Source organism: Orcinus orca, chromosome 20 (genome assembly GCF_937001465.1).
Source record: "Orcinus orca chromosome 20, mOrcOrc1.1, whole genome shotgun sequence".
Classification (NCBI taxonomy): domain Eukaryota; kingdom Metazoa; phylum Chordata; class Mammalia; order Artiodactyla; family Delphinidae; genus Orcinus; species Orcinus orca.
Window position 1 is genome coordinate 83,953 of NC_064578.1, and position 18,573 is coordinate 102,525.

At 54.8% G+C, this 18,573-nt stretch overlaps 1 protein-coding gene and 1 long non-coding RNA gene across 2 annotated transcripts; both read right to left on the reverse strand.

Annotated features, from left to right (window-relative positions):
• Positions 1-8: 8 nt before the first annotated feature.
• On the reverse strand, positions 9-18,556 carry LOC101269332 (AFG3-like protein 1). Its single transcript, XM_049703582.1, is given in 14 exon segments — positions 9-291; positions 377-571; positions 653-853; positions 1,273-1,388; positions 2,275-2,385; positions 5,235-5,360; positions 5,982-6,089; positions 7,400-7,429; positions 7,432-7,492; positions 7,763-7,900; positions 9,876-10,146; positions 10,832-10,956; positions 11,525-11,593; positions 18,353-18,556. Coding segments are annotated over 14 exon segments (1,971 nt in total). The 3' UTR covers positions 9-75.
• Positions 14,924-16,279, reverse strand: LOC125962723 (uncharacterized). Its single transcript, XR_007474368.1, has 2 exons — positions 16,036-16,279; positions 14,924-15,239 (listed from the first exon to the last, which is right to left on the reverse strand). It is a non-coding gene; the product is annotated as an uncharacterized LOC125962723 (long non-coding RNA).
• Positions 18,557-18,573: the final 17 nt, after the last annotated feature.

Consider the following 18,573-nt stretch of genomic DNA (forward strand, 5'->3'; position numbering starts at 1 on the left):
AACACCCATTTGTGATTATCACGCGTTTTAATTTGCTCTCTGGAGATTCCGGAGGCTGCTCTCCAGGCAGGGGCGCTAGGCTGGGCTCTCCTGCAGGGGGCACTCCGTGCCGCCCTCCTCCGGCCCCCAGCACCAGCCCTTCAGTCCCTGGGGAAGGGACGTGTCCTCCAGGCCACCGGTGCCCTCCACGAGCTCCTCGTAGGCGGTCTTCTCCGCAAAGGGTCGGGGCCCAAGCAGCTCCACCATGGCGGCACGCTCCAGCACCTCCTTCCCCAGCAGCCGCCTGCCCACCTGCACACCGGGCCAGGTCAGGCCGTCCGCTCGGCACCCCGCAGAGCCCCTGCCCCGACCCTGGGGACGGGCCGGCCCCACTCGCCTCGTCCACCCGCTCCCGGGAGCGCGTCAACAGGTCCAGGGTGTGCGTGTGCGCAGAGCTGACCAGCCGCCGAGCCTCCTGGTCGATGAGCTGGGCCGTGGCCTCGCTGTACGGCTTCTCCACCAGTGCCTTGCCAGGCCAGGGGAGGTCGAAGGACACCTGGCCCAGCTTCTCGCTCATCTCGAACTGCACAATCTGGGGCAGGCGAGGGGCGGGTGTGAGCCTGGCAGACGGTGCCCTGAGCCCCCTTCCCAGCCCCCGCGGACACTGCCTTACCTGGGCGTAGGCACTCTGGGTGACCTTCCTCAGGTCGTCCTGGGCCCCCGTGGTGATCTGCCCGAAGAACAGCTGCTCGGCCACCCGGCCACCCAGCATGGCGCACATGCGGTCGAAGAGCTGCTCCCGCGTGTACAGGTACTGCTCCCTGGGCAGGCACTGGGCGTACCCGAGCCCCTTGCCCCGGGGGATGATGGACACCTGCCAGATACGGCAGGCGTGCCCTGTCACCCCCAGGGTCCCCGGGTATCCCGGAGGAGGAGAGGAAACCCTGGGCCCCAGCGCTGACAGGTCACCCCAAGGATGAACACAGAAACCCCCTCTGTCCCGCCGTCCCAGGAAGCTGTGGAGGAGCCGTGCCGTCAGGGGAAAGTTTAGAGTGAGGTGAGTTTAACGTGGAACCTCCAGGTGTCAGGTGGCCAGCATCCAGACCCCTCCTGGACCCAGCACCCCCCCCTCTGCCCACCCACCCCTCAGGGAATCATGTAACAAATTCTAGACGATTACATCCTCAAAGAGTGAAGAGGGCCGCCACCTGGAATGCACCGTGCCCACACAGCACCCCCGGGAGGGGAGTGGGCCCTGAACCACACCGCAGATGCGCAGGGGGATGGGCCAACCTTGAGCAGGGCGTCTGCGTGCTCCAGGAACCAGCCCACCACCGCGTGGCCAGCCTCACGGTAGGTCACCGTCGTCTTCTCGCTGGGCTGTAGGACCTGCGTCTTCTTCTCGAGACCTGCAAGTCAAGTTCACGGCAAGAGGCAGAGGACAAACGGACAGCTGAGATGTGGGTGCCAAGGCCCCATTCTGCACCGCGGGTGTGTTGGGGGCTGCTCAGGGCCTCCGTCCGCCCAGGACAGGCACCTGTCCCTCCACACCAGACGCTACACTGCCTTCTGCCCCACCGTGCAAGCGGCAGGTGCCTTTGGGGGCCCGTTTGTAGCCAAGGGGGTTAGCTACTCTCCGTGGCCTGACTGGCAGTGAAGCCGGACGCAGGGAGACCAGGAGCGCTCTCTATGCCGCCTACACCCAGTTGCAGGCAGGGAACAGGGCACAGAGAAGGCACCACGACTCGCATGAGCTCAGCTTCAGGGCTGGTCAGCTCAGCGGCGCCGCCAGGACAGCGTCGAGCAGCTGTGGCGACTGCCTTGGGTCACTGACACTTGTCTGTGCACACCACACTTCAATAAAACATGAAGCAAAGACAAAGCAGCCCTGCCAACCTGCTGTCTGGAGACGGGCTGGTTCTCACAGCTGTGGGGCGGGATCATGAAGGACAGCTGCTGGCCACACGGACACCTCCCGGACCTCCGTTCCCGGGAGGGCACTCGGGAGACCTCTACCCCACGCTGAAGCTTCCCAAGGAAGCACGCAAAAAACCTGCCTCTCGGCCACGGGCAGCACCCGAACCTGGGTCTGACGCAGCACCCTGGAGGTTACATCTCTTTGAAATTCTAAATGTTGCTCTAGTAAGAGCACGAAAGCTGCTGGCAGATCCCAAGTCCCAGATTTTGGTCTGGAAAACTGTCCACGACTGCAGCTCACTGAAGTGAAGCTGGGCCCCAGGGTGGGCCCGCTGTGGGTCAAAGCTGGAAACCGCCCCCCAGCACTGCCCGGCTCGCCTCCGACGACCCTCTCAACCGCCTGCTCCAAGCGCTTCTCCTGGACAAAAGGACTCAGGTGGCGGGTGGCGATCAGGGCCGCTTCGTTGCAAACATTAGAAATATCAGCACCTGACCCGGAAAAGGAGAAACAGTCCCATCAGTGCCCCAGGGCGGACTGTTAGAGGAAAATCTCCAGCAGAGGGACCAGAGCTAAACTAGGTCAAGGACTGGAAGGAAACGGGACCTGCTCTGTCAGTCACCGTTGCTTTCAGCCAGTATTTTGGTTGAACAATTTACTGAGGTATGAGTTATTTAACATAAAATCTATCCGTTTTAAGTGTACGTTTCAAACACTTTTGGTAAGTTTATCAAGATGTGCGACCATTGCGCTGATCTCATTTCAGACGTTTCCATCACCGATGTGACGTATGTGGCTAATTCCTGTACACATGCCCAGCCAACCACTAACCTACTTTCTATCTCTATGGATTTGCTTCTTCCGGACGTTTCACATAAATGGAATCACATGATAGGTGGTCTTTTGTGTGCTTCTTTCACTCGACACAGTGTTTTCACGTTCATCTGCTATCGTAGCGTGTATTGGTTATTTCATCCCTTTTCACAGCTGAATGAGGTTCCATCACATGCACAGCCGCCCCGAGGCCTCCACAGGAGATAGCAAACTCCACGGACGCTCAAGTCCCTGATATAACATGGCCAGTACAGCTGGCCCTCTGTACCCACTCTACACACACCTATCCGGTCACGCACCGCTGGACACGGGTGGCCTCTACCTCTCGGCTATTATGAATTATGCTGCTGTGAACATCTGTGTAAAGCCTTTGTGTGAACAAATGTTTTCAATTCTCTTAGATACCGAGGAGTGGAACTGGGGTCATACGGTAACTGTCCTTCACTTCTGGAAGAACTGCCAGGTGGATCCCCGTGGCCACACTATCTTACATCCCCACCAGCACCATGTGAGCACGGCCGCCTCCCTACAGCCCTGGCGACTCATGCATCTGCCTCTTACGGCCATCCTGGTGGGCGTGAGGCAGCACCACACTGTGGTTTTGATGTGCATTTTCCTACCATCACTGAGCACCTGCTCGTGTGCTTTCTGGCCACCTGCAGACCTTCTCTGGAAAAATGTTCAAATCCTTTTCCCATGTTTAAATCGGGTTCTTTAAATATTTTGGATTATAAACCCCTACGAGATGCATAATCTCCAAATAGTTTCTTCCATTCTGTGGGCTGTCTTCTCTCACCTCAATAATGTCCCTTGACGCACAAAAGATTTTAATTTTGAAAAAGTCTAATTTGTTTTCTCACTTGTTGCTTGTGCTTTAAGAAACCATTGCCAAATCCAAGGTCACGAAGATTTTCTTTTAAGACCTTTATAGTTCTAGCTCCACAGTTTAGGTCTCTTATCCATTTTGACTTGACCGCTGCATGTGGTCTAAGGTCTAGTTTCGTCCTTTTGCTTGTGGACACCGTCGTCCCAGCGCATTTGATTGAACAAACTATTCTTTCCCCATCAAATGGTCTTCACACCCTTGACAAAAACAACTGACCAAGGACTTCCCTGGTGGCACAGTGGTTGAGAGTCCGCCTGCCGATGCAGGGGACACGAGTTCGTGCCCCGGTCTGGGAAGATCCCACATGCCGCGGAGCGGCTGGGCCCGTGAGCCATGGACGCTGAGCCTGCGCGTCCGGAGCCTGTGCTCCGCAACGGGAGAGGCCACAACAGTGAGAGGCCGGCGTATCGCAAAAGAAAAAAAAAAAAAAAAGTGAGTAGCCCCCGCTCGCCACAACTAGAGAAAGCCCGCACGCAATGAAGACCCAACGCAGCCAAAAATAAATGAATAAAATAAATTAAAAAAAACAACAACTGACCGAGATGCACAAGCGCACATCTAGGCTCCCAGTTCTACTCTACTGGTCGACGCCCACCCTTGCGCCAGCAGCCCCCTTCTGTTTGCTGGAGCTTTGTAGTAAGTTCTGCATTAGGGAAGTGTGTCTTCCATCTCTGCTCTGCACAGACTGTGCTGGCTCTTCAGTCCCCTGGAAGCTCCACGGGGAGGTTAGAATCAGTTTTTCCCTTTCCAGCTTTAACAACGTACAAAGGTTCTGTTCCTACACAGCCCCTCCCACCTTCACAGGTTACTTTTTTTTTTTACGTCGTGTGCCCATTAACACAGACATGTCTTTATGGGTTTAAGCACCTGCCCTTTAAATCATAAAGGGAACACAGAGGAGCTGCAAACCAAAAACACACAGGATGCTGGCCTTTACGTTTACCTATGCAGTTGCCTCTCCCAGGGCTATTTCCCCACACAGCTTCGAGTCACTGGCCAGCGCCCTTTCATTTCAGCCCAAAGGACTCCAGCATTTCCTGGAGGGCAGGTTTAAATATAGTAAGTTCCCTCAACTTTAAAAAACAATCTAGGAATGCCTTTATTTCTCCTTCCCTATTGAAGAACCGTCTTGCCAGATCCACGGCCTTCTGGCCTCATGGTCTCCAAGAAGAATCGGCTGTTAACCTTACTGAAGACCCGTCCCCACTAGGTGTCCCTTCTGTCTGGTTGGCTTCAACAGTCTCTCGTTATCTCTGACCAACATGAATTACACTGTATCTCAGTGTGGACGTCTCTGGGTTTATCCCTACTTGGAGTTTATTCAATTTCTTGGACGTGGAGACTCAGGTCTGTCATCCAATTTGGGAAGTGCTGAACCATGACCCCTTCAATGGGCAGCATGCCAAGGGGACAAGACGTCACTGCACTATGTTCCCGGGGTGGCAGGAGTTCAAACAGGCACAAGCCAGCCTTGGGGTTAATCATCTCTGAGGCCTCCGATATGTCCGTCAGACTCAAAAGTTCTAAGGACAAGGGTAGCACATGCCAGGACCAAGTGGCACAACCAGATACCACCCACCGACATGTCCAGACCCGCACGGCCCACCTGGCCACACTCACCTGTGAAGCCTGGAGTGAGGGCCGCAAGCTTCCTCACCAGGGCGTCCTCACTGAGGCTCTCGTCCAACTTGAGTGGACGCAGGTGGACCCTGAAGATGGACGACCTGCCTTTGATGTCAGGGGGGCCTAACAGAGAGAGAGGCACTGAGGGCCAGGGCGGGCCCACCTGCAGCCACTTCACTGCAAGGGCCCTCCCCTGCGTGTCTGTGCTGCACACTTGGCTGTCCGACCCGGGCCAGGGAGCTCCCCGCGGCAGAAACGACCCACAGGTCACGTACGTTCAGCTCTTCAACACATCAAAGAACTTCCTGACCGTGGAGCCTCTGGCCCACGCAAATCCATCCCAGGACAGGGACCCAACCACAAGCAAAACTCTGGCTGCCCTGGCAGCCGGGTGTCCGCGCAGGACTCAAGTCCTAAACTCCCAGGATCTCCTCACCAGTGGCAAGGGCCAGGGTGAATGCTTCCTCGCTAACGGCGCACAGAAAGTAAAAGCCGAAGGATCCAAGTCTGTCACCTCGCTCCCACCTGCATGGACTGCAGCGACCTTCCCCCAGCCCCAAGTACACCTGTTCTTCCCAAAGTGGGGGGCACCCACGCACCTCCACCGTTTTCACAACACTGTATTAACGGCTTTAGGACCCCGATCAAAATCTCCTCCAAATACACAGCTAAAGATCTAACCCAACTTTTAACCCAAAGGAAGGAAAAGCCAAGCCTCAGCACCGAGGCAACCAGCACACTCACCAATGCAAATCTGACGGTCAAACCGGCCGGGCCGCGTCAGGGCCAGGTCAAGGATGTCGGGGCGGTGGGTGCCCGCCAGCACCATGACGCTCGTGGTAGAGCTGAACCCTGGACATGAGAAGCAGGTGAGCCCAAGGAGGGGGCCCAGGCAGCAGGAGACTCTCCTCTTCCCAGGCCTTCTCCCCTGCGCAGCTGGCCCCGTCTTCCCAGGACCCCTGCCACCCACCCCGGAAGCCCCATGCTGGGCCTGCTTCTCCTGCGGGCCCGCAGCCCACTGCACAGGCCGCTCAGTGTGGGGCGGACACTCACGCCCAGGGCTAGCTCTGACCTGTCTCAGGAGGCAACCAGTGGCTCTGGTCCCCGCGGCCCCCAATGCTGACTGAGGCACACGTGCACTGGTGGGTAACCAGACGTTCCTCAGGCCACGGACGCCCATCCTAATTCATTACTGGTCTATTACAGCCAGCCTCTGACACCATGCAGCGAGCTGCAGGGGCCGGGCAGAGCCTCCACCATCGGGGCCCTGGGCCGCTGCGGAGACCTCCCTCCACCCAGGCCCCGGACGGCTTGCTGGGCTCAGGGAGCCTGACTGGAAGGCAGGCGGGGCGGCGGGGGCCTGAGCTCACCCAGCACTCATCTGCAGAAAGGCCTGCTCACGGGGGCCCTCGGCCACCTCTGGGACCTGGGATTCAGAACCGCTCCCTGATAAGAGGGGCTCCCTGTGCCTCAACTGTGCGTGCAGACGTGTGGTTTCTGCGAAGCACCTGCCTTCCTCCTGGGAGGCTGGGATCGTAGCACGTACTGGGCAGAGGCTGCCACGTGACCAGCCCCCAGGGGAAACCCCACTCCCGAGTGTCACCCAGCCCGCTGCCACGGAAGTAGCTGCATCCTGTGACTCCAGGGCTCCAGAGGCTGTGACCAGCTTCCCTGGCCACCAGGCACCTGCTCCCCACTCAACCGTGGTCCTGAATCCAACTAAACATGGAGTCCTCCCGGCGAATCACCAAACCCTGGGTCATGTCGGGGACTCCAACACAGCCCCAAAGCCAAAGCGACGACAAGGCCTGCCAAAGGTCCGACAAAAGCTTCTCCAAATCTGGAAACTAGTAAGAACGCCTAGACACTTCCCGCGAAGCTTCGGCAGGGCTGCCGGGCTGTCACGCGGAGCTGGGACCTCCCCGAGCAGTGGTCCCCAGGGGGGAGAGCGGAGAGGGGTTCTGGGCCAGGAGGCGGCCCGGGTCAGAGGCCAACGTGGAAGGAGCCTGGGTGTCGGCCCCGTCCTGCACTGAGCTCTGAGGGCAGCTCCCTCCACTGTGTGTGCCGAAAACAGCCTTCCTCAAAACACAGCAAGCAGGGGTTCTCGCCCGGGAAGGTCCCGCACAGAGGAAGGCCTGGGGGACGGTCGTGCAGCCGCTCACCGTCTAGCTCCACGAGCAGCTGGTTCAGGGGTTCTCCTGCTCGCTCTGGCCCCCAAAGTGCCCACGGCCGCAATTCCTGCCCATCGCGTCAATCTCCTCAACGAACAAGACACAGGGAGCATTTATTCAGGCCATTGCATACACGTCACGGACGTGAAACAGGAGTCCACGCAGGGTCTGCTTTGCCACTGGTACCAACACAGGACTAAAGAGCTCACCAAGCTAAGCCCTCGCCTCTGGCACTCGATTCTCATCTCAGCTGCTCTGCCTGCCCGCCCGGGTCCCCCTGCACATCTGTGCTCTGCGCCTGTTGCCAGGGTCCCACACGAAGCCCAGGGCAAGGACAAGGGCGCATCCACCTACCCGAGCTGGACCGACGCCGACAAACATTTCCAGGAACTCGGACCCGTTCACGGTGATGAAGGGCACACTGGCCTCCCCTGCAGTCGCCTTGGCGAGAAGCGTTTTGCCGGTACCAGGAGGACCAGTGAGCATGGCTCCCTGAAACAGAAAGGCAATGCCTGGTTCTGAAAGGGTACAGACGGAGCCGAGGAGACAGTCACGTTCTACTGAACAGGCGTTTTCTAGGCCTGCTCCACGCGGGTCGGCTAAGGTTTGCTTTCAGTGTGATACTTCCTGCTTGTAAAGCGAACGCACGTTCACCATGAAATGTTCAAACGCTGCAGACATGGGAAAGCCCCCCACACCCCCAGTCCAGCCGAGCAGGTTATCTCTTCAGGCAACGCTCCCAGGGCAGGGCTCGTTGGATCTCGCGGTCTGATGTTTAACGGTCTTTGCCAAACTGCCCTACGAAACACACCAACTCACACCAGGACGAACAAGAGCCCACTCCCCAGACCTGGTCACGTGATTCTGTCCAGCTCGTCCACCGGCAGCTGTGAAGGCGGCACCTGTGTGTGGTCACTGGCACCTGTGCTTCCTGATCGACAACCTGCCTTTTTCTACGCTTACTTAAGGTTGAAATTCATAATTCACGCCCCAGAAACACACCTCAGTGCTCCTTTTGGGGTTACCATTACACGTGAAAAACGAGGAGAGATTTAAACGGGGCTCCTATTGCTCCATTTCTAGTCGAGGGTGTGGGTTAATATCTACTTATTTCAAAGGAGACTCTAAGGTTGTTTTTTTAAGTCTTTAAGGACAAAACTAAAATACGTAAAGGGAGGGAGGAGGGAGCCACAAAACTCAAAACCACAAGGCGTCAGGGCCCCACGTCCCCGTGAACGTGGATGCGGATTCGCAGAGGGTCTCCTCAAGGCAGGGCACCTTCTGTGCCCCCCACACCCGGCTTTCCAGCCAGCTCTCACCAGGTGGTCAGACAGAAGTACAAACCTCCTGCCCACAAAGCCCCAGCGGTCAGTCATGCTCTCCTGTTGTTCAGGGCACGCTGGGGGAAGCACGGGGCCACCAGGAAGGTCAGTGAGGTGAGCACCACCCACCCGAGAGCTCGGAGCCTGGTCCAGGGCCCAGGGACGCCTCGAGGGGTCTGTGAATCTATTCCGTGTGAGACGCAAACCTTTCTGGGAAAAGGACTCACAGCTTCAGCCAGGCCCTCAAAAGGTCGATGCCCAGGGGCACCCACAGGTAGAGGAGTGGCCAGAATCACCGTAGCTCCACTTCCTCCGCACAGCACCCCAACCTGCATCCACACCGCACACCTGTCCCACTACTTGCTCGTGGGCTTCCCGAGAGGCAGCTGCATCTGATCCCAGACCCATTTACGAGAGTTGTACTTGATAGCTTGTTTTTTTTTTTTTTTGGCCACACTACACTGCTTGCAGAATCTTAGTTTCCCAACCAGGGATTGAACCCGGGCCATGGCAAGGTAAACCCCAAGTCCTAACCACTAGACCGCCAGGGAATTCCATGAGCTTATTTTAATTATATACTTTGATAATAAGTAATGGTAAAGAAAGCTGTTTTTTCAAAAACAAAGTTGAAGGCTTTAGATAATAAAGTAATAAAGGCAAACTGTTAAAGAAAAATGCTGTCAAACTGAATGGATAGAAAACTGAAAGAGTAAGAAAAAGTCATAAAAATATAGGATCCTGCACTCAGATTGCTTCTACGTTCTCAGTTCATTTTAAAGAAACAAAACTATAGACGTTAATTGCTTTGTGCAAGATATTTAACAGAGAATTTGATCACTGGGGCCAAACTCAAAGGAAGGCCTGTGCTCTAAACGAGACACCACACCAACAAAGACGTAGTCTGCACTTGAAGGTGAAATAAACACACTCCAGGTGGGCGTGCACTGTCCCTAGGATTCCAGTTTCATAGTTTAAAACAGCTGATCAGATAAGAGGATTTTCACTTTACTACTCTGCAAATGCGATTTCCACTCTCCACTGTGATTAATAAGACACAGTATCATTACCAAAAGCTACACTGTCCCAGCTCTGTCCACAATGAACCAGGGCGAAGCTCAGAGCATCATGTTTTCTCAAATCAGTACCTTTGGAATTTTGGCCCCGAGGTCCTGATACTGCTTGGGATTCTTCAGGAAATTCACAAACTCCATGATCTCCAACTTGGCTTCTTCGCAACCAGCCACGTCTGCAAAGCGCACGCCGACGTTGTTCTTCATGATCTTGGCTGTGGTCTCGCCAACGGTAAAGAGGCCCCCTCCTCTCCTGCCATGCCCAGCCCCCATCGGGCCCCTCCTTGCGACATAGAGGAGGATTCCGATCAGGAGAAAGGTGGGCACCAGGCTTCGCAAGAAAGACCTAGAAAGTCCAAGAAAACCATCTGTCACATTCCCTTGAGAGGCAAGCCAGAAACACTGCCTCCAGGCCATGAACAGTGGACGGCTCCAGAACTTGGTTTTGCTACACAAAAGGGAACAGTTTTTTTTGTGTGTTTTTTGCGGTACGCGGGCCCCTCACTGTTGTGGCCTCTCCCGTTGCGGAGCACAGGCTCCGGACGCGCAGGCTCAGCGGCCATGGCTCACAGGCCCAGCGCCTCCACGGCATGTGGGATCTTCCCGGACCGGGGCACGAACCCGTGTCCCCTGCATCGGCAGGCGGACTCTCAACCACTGCGCCACCAGGGAAGCCCCAACAGTTTGTTTTTTAATGTGCCAACCTGTATATGCAGCTTCCCCCATCCACGCACACCTACCTGCTCGATTTCACCTGTGGGGCGGGCAGGGCAGCTGCGGCCCCTCCCTCAGAACCCCTCCAGACCCAGCACAGCCTCCCCGCAGCTGAACCCTTCCCGGCCCACTGCACAGTCCTCAGGCTGCCTAGCTAAACATTTCCCCGATCAATTCTTTCCTCAATAAAAACAGAGCCAACAAATTTATCTTCCACCACAGACACCGTGACTATCGGAGAACGCCTGTAACACGCCTGAGCGGGTACAGCAGGAAGTGCTGCGTGGCCAGTACCAGGCCCAGCTGCGTCCACTCACCCATCGCTCTCGGTGGTGTAGACCACGGCCGCCTGCTCCGGGAGTTCGATGCCCAGTTCCCAGTGGACGGTCTCCAGGTTGCGCTCGAAGGTGTGCACGCTGCCGATGTTGAACCACACAAACTTCTACAGAGACCAAGGCGCCAGGCGCTGTAGGGGGTGCCCCCCACAGCCGCCACCCCTCCCCAGCGCCTCTCCCAGCAAAGCCCGGAGCAGCTCTGACAGGCCACCTGTCCTGGCCCCAAACCACAGGCTTAGGTCTGAGGTCGAAGTATAAATGCCCATCGACAGCTGACGTCGCCTTCCTCCGTCATTTTATTCTTCCCCCTTCCAGATCTCAGCTGGCAGCTGGCACGTGTTACTCGGCAAAACTGAAGCACTGTTGTAGCTTTATGAGGGTCCTGCGCTACTCGGAAGACTGTTCCTGTCGTGTCACCAAAACAAACGAGCACAAGTGGGTGCTGGAAAGTGAAACCAGGGAAGACATTTCTCTAAAAAAACAGAAAACTATACCTTCTTTTTGGCCACGAGGCTTGCGGGATCTTAGTTCCCCGACCAGGGATTGAACCTGCGCCCTTAGCAGTGAGAGCTCAGAGTCCTAACCACTGGACCACGAGGGAATTCCCAGAAAACTACACCTTACGCTAAAACCAAAACCTACGTCTAGGACACCGGCCTTGAACCCAGCCCTCACCTCAGACGATGTCCCAGGGGCAGTAATAACACCCACAAACTGTTTGTTCACGACTTCCAGCCAGTCCACCTAGAAAAGAGACGAGCAGTCAGAAGAGCTGAGGTCCCAGGCAGGGCACGGCATAGCAACCCTGGGCCTCTTCCTCAGACGAGCCTCACACACATGGGCTGCGCCTCTCTCCGAGGGCAGCTCACACTCCGCAGGACAGGTCTTGGTTTTGTTTCCTACTAACATGGACAATTTTAGCCTGGGATTATTTTAATAAACAGGAACCAATGCAAGAAGAGGGATTAAAATGTGGCACATCTGAGCACTAAGCCTCCAAACTGGCTTTAAAAATCCCAAAGGAGGGCTTCCCTGGTGGCGCAGTGGTTGAGAGTCCGCCTGCTGATGCAGTGGACGGGTTTGTGCCCCGGTTCGGGAAGATCCCACATGCCGTGGAACGGCTGGGCCCGTGAGCCATGGCCGCTGAGCCTGCGCGCCCGGAGCCTGTGCTCCACAGCGGGAGAGGCCACAGCAGTGAGAGGCCCGCGTACCGCAAAAGAGAAAAAAAAAAAAAAAATCCTGAAGGAGGGAAGTTCCCTGGTGGCCTAATGGTTAGGATTCTGGGCTTTCCAGGTTCAATCCCTGGTCGGACAGCAGGCACCACAAGAAAACAGTGCCGACGAGAATGAAAGTGCAGCGCCAAGGCCTGCTAGCTGCTGTCGCCTAAACAGCCCGCTGCCCAGAAGGCACAAGCCCTCTGGGGAGCTTCAGACATGGCCTGCTGTCAACACCACCATAACCACTGGAAACACCACAGCTCCTCCTGGAAACAACGGGAAAACTGGGGATTGCACGCCAAGGACACGATCCTGAGTGTGGAACCTCACCACCACCCGACGCCTGTAACACAGCTGAAACCACGGCAAACAGGACTCCAGGTGACTGCCCGCCCTGGCTTCTCCGCCAGCACGCGGAGCCCCAGCCAGCCAGGCCCCGCCAGCTCTCAGGTTCATGGAGGCGAAGACATGGCGCATCCTCCCTGCCCCGTGGGACCCCTGCCCAGCTGATCCCTCACACTTCCCCCAGCGCGGTGCACCACTGCCGGAGTGTGCAACAGGACGGTCAGACAGAGGGTGTAAAAGAGTGAGCAGCTCTGCTTTCAGACTGGCCAGGAGGATGGAAAAAAAGGCCAGCCTGAGTTAGCAGATGGTGCTTTCTTTCTTTATACTTTTTATTTCCCCAAATTTTTTTGCAGCAAGCATGTATTACATCTGTAACCAGGAAAAAAAACAATGCTGTTTTAAAATGAAGATTGCTGGGACTTCCCTGGTGGTCCAGTGGCTAAGACTCCGCGCTCCCAATGCAGGGGTCCCGGGTTCGATCCCTGGTCATGGAACTAGATCCCACATGCCACAACTAAGAGCTCGCATGCCGCAACTAAGGAGCCCGAGTGTCATAACTAAGAAAGATCCAGCACACGGCGATGACGATCCTGCGTGCTGCAACTAAGAGCCAAATAAATATTAAAAAAAAAAAAAGCATTCCCCTGAGTAAAGAAAAGGTGGGCACACAGAGGCTTGAGACAAAAATCACTTTCTCCACTAGGCAATCCATCCACAGCCAGCCAACAACAGCAGACGCAGGGCCTGAGCACAACATTCACACAAGTTCCAGGATAAAAGCCCGAGCTGCCCCACGACGTACATGGCCCCACTGCAGCAAGCCCAACGCAAAGCCATGGAAGCCCGAAGGCCAGAATGATCCCAGGAACAGCCAGACATATTATAGGATAGAGGGAAGATGTGCATAAACATTAAGGACAAAACACGAGCCTTCAAAGAAGTCTTACGTTTGTAGCGAATCATGTAAGCACTCCTCCCAACGAGCTTTCATGGGCCCCGCTCCACTTCTTGCTCCTGGCTACCCGAACAGGAGACATTTCCCAGGAGAAACACACCCGCTGAATATTCACTTCACCCACCCACATCACCAAACTACGCTGTAACTTCACAAACAGATTTGTCGAGGCTTCAGATCCACACAAGCTATGGAGGTGCTGAGCCCCGAAGACAAAGGGAGGGAGGGAGGCCACGTCCACAAACGAGTGAAGGGAAGGAAATACCAGGCCCACCCACGCACGGGCCACCAGCCGCTCACCTCCCCAGACTAACTCAAAATCAATGAACGCTTTAAAAAAAAAATAATAAAAAAAATCCTCCAGTGGGGACTTCCCCGGCGGTCCAGTGGTTAGGACGCTGTGCTTCCACTGCAGGGGGCAAGGGTTCAATCCGTGGTCGGGGAACTAGGATCCCACATGCTGCACGTGTGTCCAAAAATAAATTAATTACTTAACTTAATTAAAGAATTAAAAAATTCTCAAATGTACAATTTTGACAATCTGATTTGTCAAGTGTCCCTTTTACCATTTTGTTTTCGTTTTTGTTTTTGTTTTGGAGCTGTTGGTTTTCTAAGTCTGTGTTTCTTCTACTCCTCTTAAAGAACTTCTCAAACCCACTGGGACAAAATGATGAGGTTCTGGTACTTTAAGAGCACACACCACACTCACAAAAGTAGCCATACTGTCAACCCAGGAGAGGACGAGTAAGGGAGAAGCGGGTTTTCTTCCTGACTTCAGCTTGGTGAGACCAGCATGCGCCGCCACGTCCTAACTGCCTTCTGCTCTGCACTGCACACAGGGTCTCCCGAGAAGCGTTGAGCACAGCCCACAGCCCGCCCCCGGGGGCACACGTGCCCCAAACTAACTGCAGTCTACACGAGATCTCTGTTCTGCTTTCCAAACGTGAGACTCAGCTTGGCCCTCAGATGTGCAGAAACAAAGGTTTGTTCCCATGCATCGCCAAAGATTCACCCAGCAGCAACTTCCTACTGAAAGAGTTTCTCTTTCACCACCTACACCAATAGATCAACACTGTAAAGGCGTGGGGCAGGTAACCCAGAAATGGGGAGAGCTAAGTGTGACTGAATGTGGAAGCCAGAAAACGAGAGGTCCAGGCCTCCTGAGCCATCATGCACCCTGTCCCCACTCCCCATGATGCAGGACACCAAGGAAGCCACACTCGCCTCGGTTCCTGTGACCTTATGCTGCCAACGATGGTAAGAGAAAGACAGGTACCTTTGGGTGGTTTTGAACACAGCCACTGGGAAACTGACGTCTGTCTCTTCCACAGAGCCAACTGCTGAAAGCGGATTCCCAGGAGGCACTGAAACGGGAAAGAGAATTAGCTTCCCCTGCAATCCGATGGGGCATCTTCTCACAGCGGCAGTTACAGGCGCAAAGGGACCAGGATTTGGGCTGGGGTGTAAACCTAAGTCCTTTATCTGCTTTATCTCATTAAAAATATGATTCAAACAGGAGAAGAAGAAACTAAATGCAATGCAGAGGTACACGAAGAATTTTTTTTTAATTTATTTATTTTTTATTTTTGGCTGCGTTGGGTCTTCGTTGCTGCACTCGGGCTTTCTCTAGTTGCAGCGAGTGGGGCTACTCTTTGTTGCGGTGCACGGGCTCCTCATTGCGGTGGCTTCTCTTGTTGTGGAGCACGGGGCTCTAGAGCACAGGCTCAGTAGTTGTGGCGCACGGAGTTACTTCCTCCGCGGCATGTGGGATCTTCCCAGACCAGGGCTCGAACCCATGTCCCCTGCACTGGCAGGCGGATTCTTAACCACTGCACCACCAGAGAAGCCCCATGAAGAATTTTTATAGCTACAGCTGTCAAAAAACAAAACAAAACAAAACTAATCACTTCCTGCCTGAGGCAATTTTAGTCACTGAAATTTTTACAGCCTCAAAAACAAACATTATTCTAACATTAAAATCATATGAAATTTAAAAAGCAGAGTATTATGATTTATCTTTGATCAGCCACAGGTTAGTATTTTTGTCAGGAAAGCAAATGTTTTTCCTAGACGTTGTATTTTCTATAGTTCTCAAAGAGGAAAACAACACTTTTTACCATAAGCTGCTAACAATACTTAACATCAATTCAGGACAGAACTAGAGACAATTTCGGTTTTTCACTATCACAGGTCAAAAGCCATTACAGCAAAAACGAGCACAATAAAAGCCACCATACTAAAAAACAAGCTCTAAGCACACTCACTAACCTACTACTAACTGTATCCAAAAAAACCCCAACCTAACCAAAGATTTGGATTGTTCCCAATATTTTGTTACAGTGAAACTGGATCCACAGGTGACGACACTTGCGTTATTCCAGTCGTGCCATCTTTCATGGTGAGGCAGGCTATTCCCCAAAGCAAACTCATTCCCTAGTGATTATTAATTTGCTCGTAAGCCACATTATTCACACATCCCTATCAAAGGCCACAGAGCACTAAAAAGTAAGGTAAAGCTATGAGAAAGATACTAAAATCAGGGAAAACTCCAAACAGGGAGGCTCAGGAAGGAGACATGGCGGTTAACAGTGATGAGGCTCCTGGAGCCTCTGCGCCATGAATGCCACCTCCCCACCGTCGCAAGTCACCGTGCACAAGGGGACCAGAACCTGATGTCACAAAGGCTGTCACTGTGAGGGGAAGTCTAGGCAAAGGCGCAGAGAAGGTGGTGGTCCTGGGCCCTGGTTGGGTGCCAGGCGCTTCGGTCACCTCCTCCGCTCTTCAGTGCCCACCCTGAGGAAGCAGGTGCTGCCATCCCCCTGCGGGGTGGGAACGCAGAAGTTCAGAGAGGCTGGTGAGCGCCTGAGGTAAGGTCACTGGGAGCTGGAGGTGTGTGACGAGGATTCTGGCGCCCAGTCTTGCTGTCAGGCGGCCTCCAGCCCTGGAAGGACAAAGTATGATCTTCAGGCCTCCAAAACTTGAGAAAATATCCAATTCCTTTATTTTAATTTATAATTTAGTCTTTTTCTGATTTGGTTAGGGGACCACATTAGGTCAGATGCAGCTCTCAAAGACAGGGGTCTACCACCCATTCTTGGTGTTTGGATATGCAAAGCCAACAGGTGAAGCTGTGCACAGCAAGTCTCCCTTTAACAAGCAAAGTACCACGGTCCTTTCTTTGTAAGATCACAAATCAGGTGACCCTGGCACACAGGTACAGCCCCACCAGGCGCCTGTGAATCTGCCCGCAGCTCAATCCTCACTTCCTTCAGAAGTCGATTACCCCGCCTAAGATAACGTGACATTTACCCTCCTCCACCCCTTCTCTTCGTTTCCTACTTCCTTTGTTCTGCTTCCTCTTCCTTCATACCTCATATAACCGCCTAACATGCTACCGACACATTTGTTGTCTTGTGTGGCAGGAACCATGTAGGAAGCTCACTGAATGAAAAAATAACTCATAGAAACTTCCAGAACATAAGCTTCCCCTTGAGGAGTGCTGACTATAGTTGAAAGGGCACATCTTTTAACTATAAAGCAGTCTGCTACTTCATCTCCAGCCTTCACATGCCCCCCTCAGCCTACAAGTCACCAAGCCCTCAAAGGAGAGCAGCTCATGGGGCAAAGCCCTTGCCTGTCCTGTTCCCTGTGACATGCCCTGGCTAGCAGACTCCACAGATGAACAGAACAGCTCAGTCTGGGGAGGAACCCAAAGATCATGCAACTTCCTCCCTTCATAACTAAAGCCACTGAGGTCCACGGAATTCATGACACACCTGTGCTGCACCCCGTCAATTACTGCCTTCCACCCGGTTAACAACTAGAACAGCCCCCTGCAATGCTGAGTGCCACGTGGCCACAGGTGAAAGGCTCTGCTTTCACTGATATTGCGGAAACAACCTGAAACTGACGTGCACCAGCTCCGAAATGAACAGAGATGAGAGGGAAAAGTTCACTCCTTAAGACAGGACAGAAAATGAACCCATGGAACCCTTCTCTGTCTTTCACTACTGTCTGAAAACCAAGATAACTTTCTCCGATCAAAATCCGGAGGCTCCACATTAGTCTCTCAGAAAAGAATTCAATGTGATCACTGCTCCCTGGGATGTACAAAAACAAACCTTAAAATATGGTGTATTTCAGAGTATCTAACCCACGGGAAGGCGTACAATACAGGAGTATCTAAAAGCGAAGATGCTGACCAGTTGTGGCCTTACGTTTCCTCGCCTATAAAATAGAGTTAGAACAGCTCCTACCTAAAGGACGGGTATAAGACTTAAAGGAGACAGTCCCCGTAAAGCCCTTAGCACGGAAGCCCTCAAAAAATGTTAGTTATGATTAGAGTGGCAGAACTGGACTGGACGAATGCTGTTCGAATAAAAACCACATAACACTTGACAAAACTCTTTCACGTCCGTCATCATAACGGAGAGCAACCCTGCGAGATAGTGCAGAAGTCATATCACCGCTGAGCCCAGGAGGAAACCACCTCGCGGTCGGAGCGGGCGCCCGAGGAGACACGGTAGGTTCGCAGCGGAGCGAGGCCTGAACGCAATGCGCTGCACGCGGCTCTTGGGAGAGCGGAATGAGGACGCGCGGGCAGTGGGCAGGGCGCTGAGAGGCAGCGGGAACTTTCGAAGAAAAGGACGGGGGCTCGGAGGACAGACGGAGACCGGTTCGGGCGAGCGTCAGCCTGCTCAGCCGCGGGGATGGGCTGGAGCCCCGGGGCCAGCCGGCCGGGGGTGTGGTCGCCGCCGCCGCGCCTCCGCCTCTCGGTGCCCGGGTTCCCGCACCCGGTTCCCGCGCCCCGCTCCCCCGCGCTGGCCGGGGGATGTCGTAGCCGCCGCCACACCTCCGCTACTCGGTGTCCCGGTTCCCACACCCGGTCCCCGCGCCGGCCGGCGCAGCTGGATGGCGTCATCGCGGCGTCGAGCGCAGCCACCGCCCCTGCCGCCCAGAACCGGAGGGCAACGCCTCCCCGCTCACCTGCTGGGCGGTTCCGAGGGCCCTCACGCCTGCCCCAGCCGTCCTGCCGCTTCGTGGGCCACCGCCGCATCGCCACAGCACGGCGAGCGGCACGGCCACCGCCCTGCTGCCGGCCGCCGCCACCAGCCACTGCAACATCCAGTGCAGCGGCGAATAGGTCATAGGGCGCCACACCCCCAGCCGACCTCCGGGTGCCTGACGCATGCGCGGTGAGGCCAAGA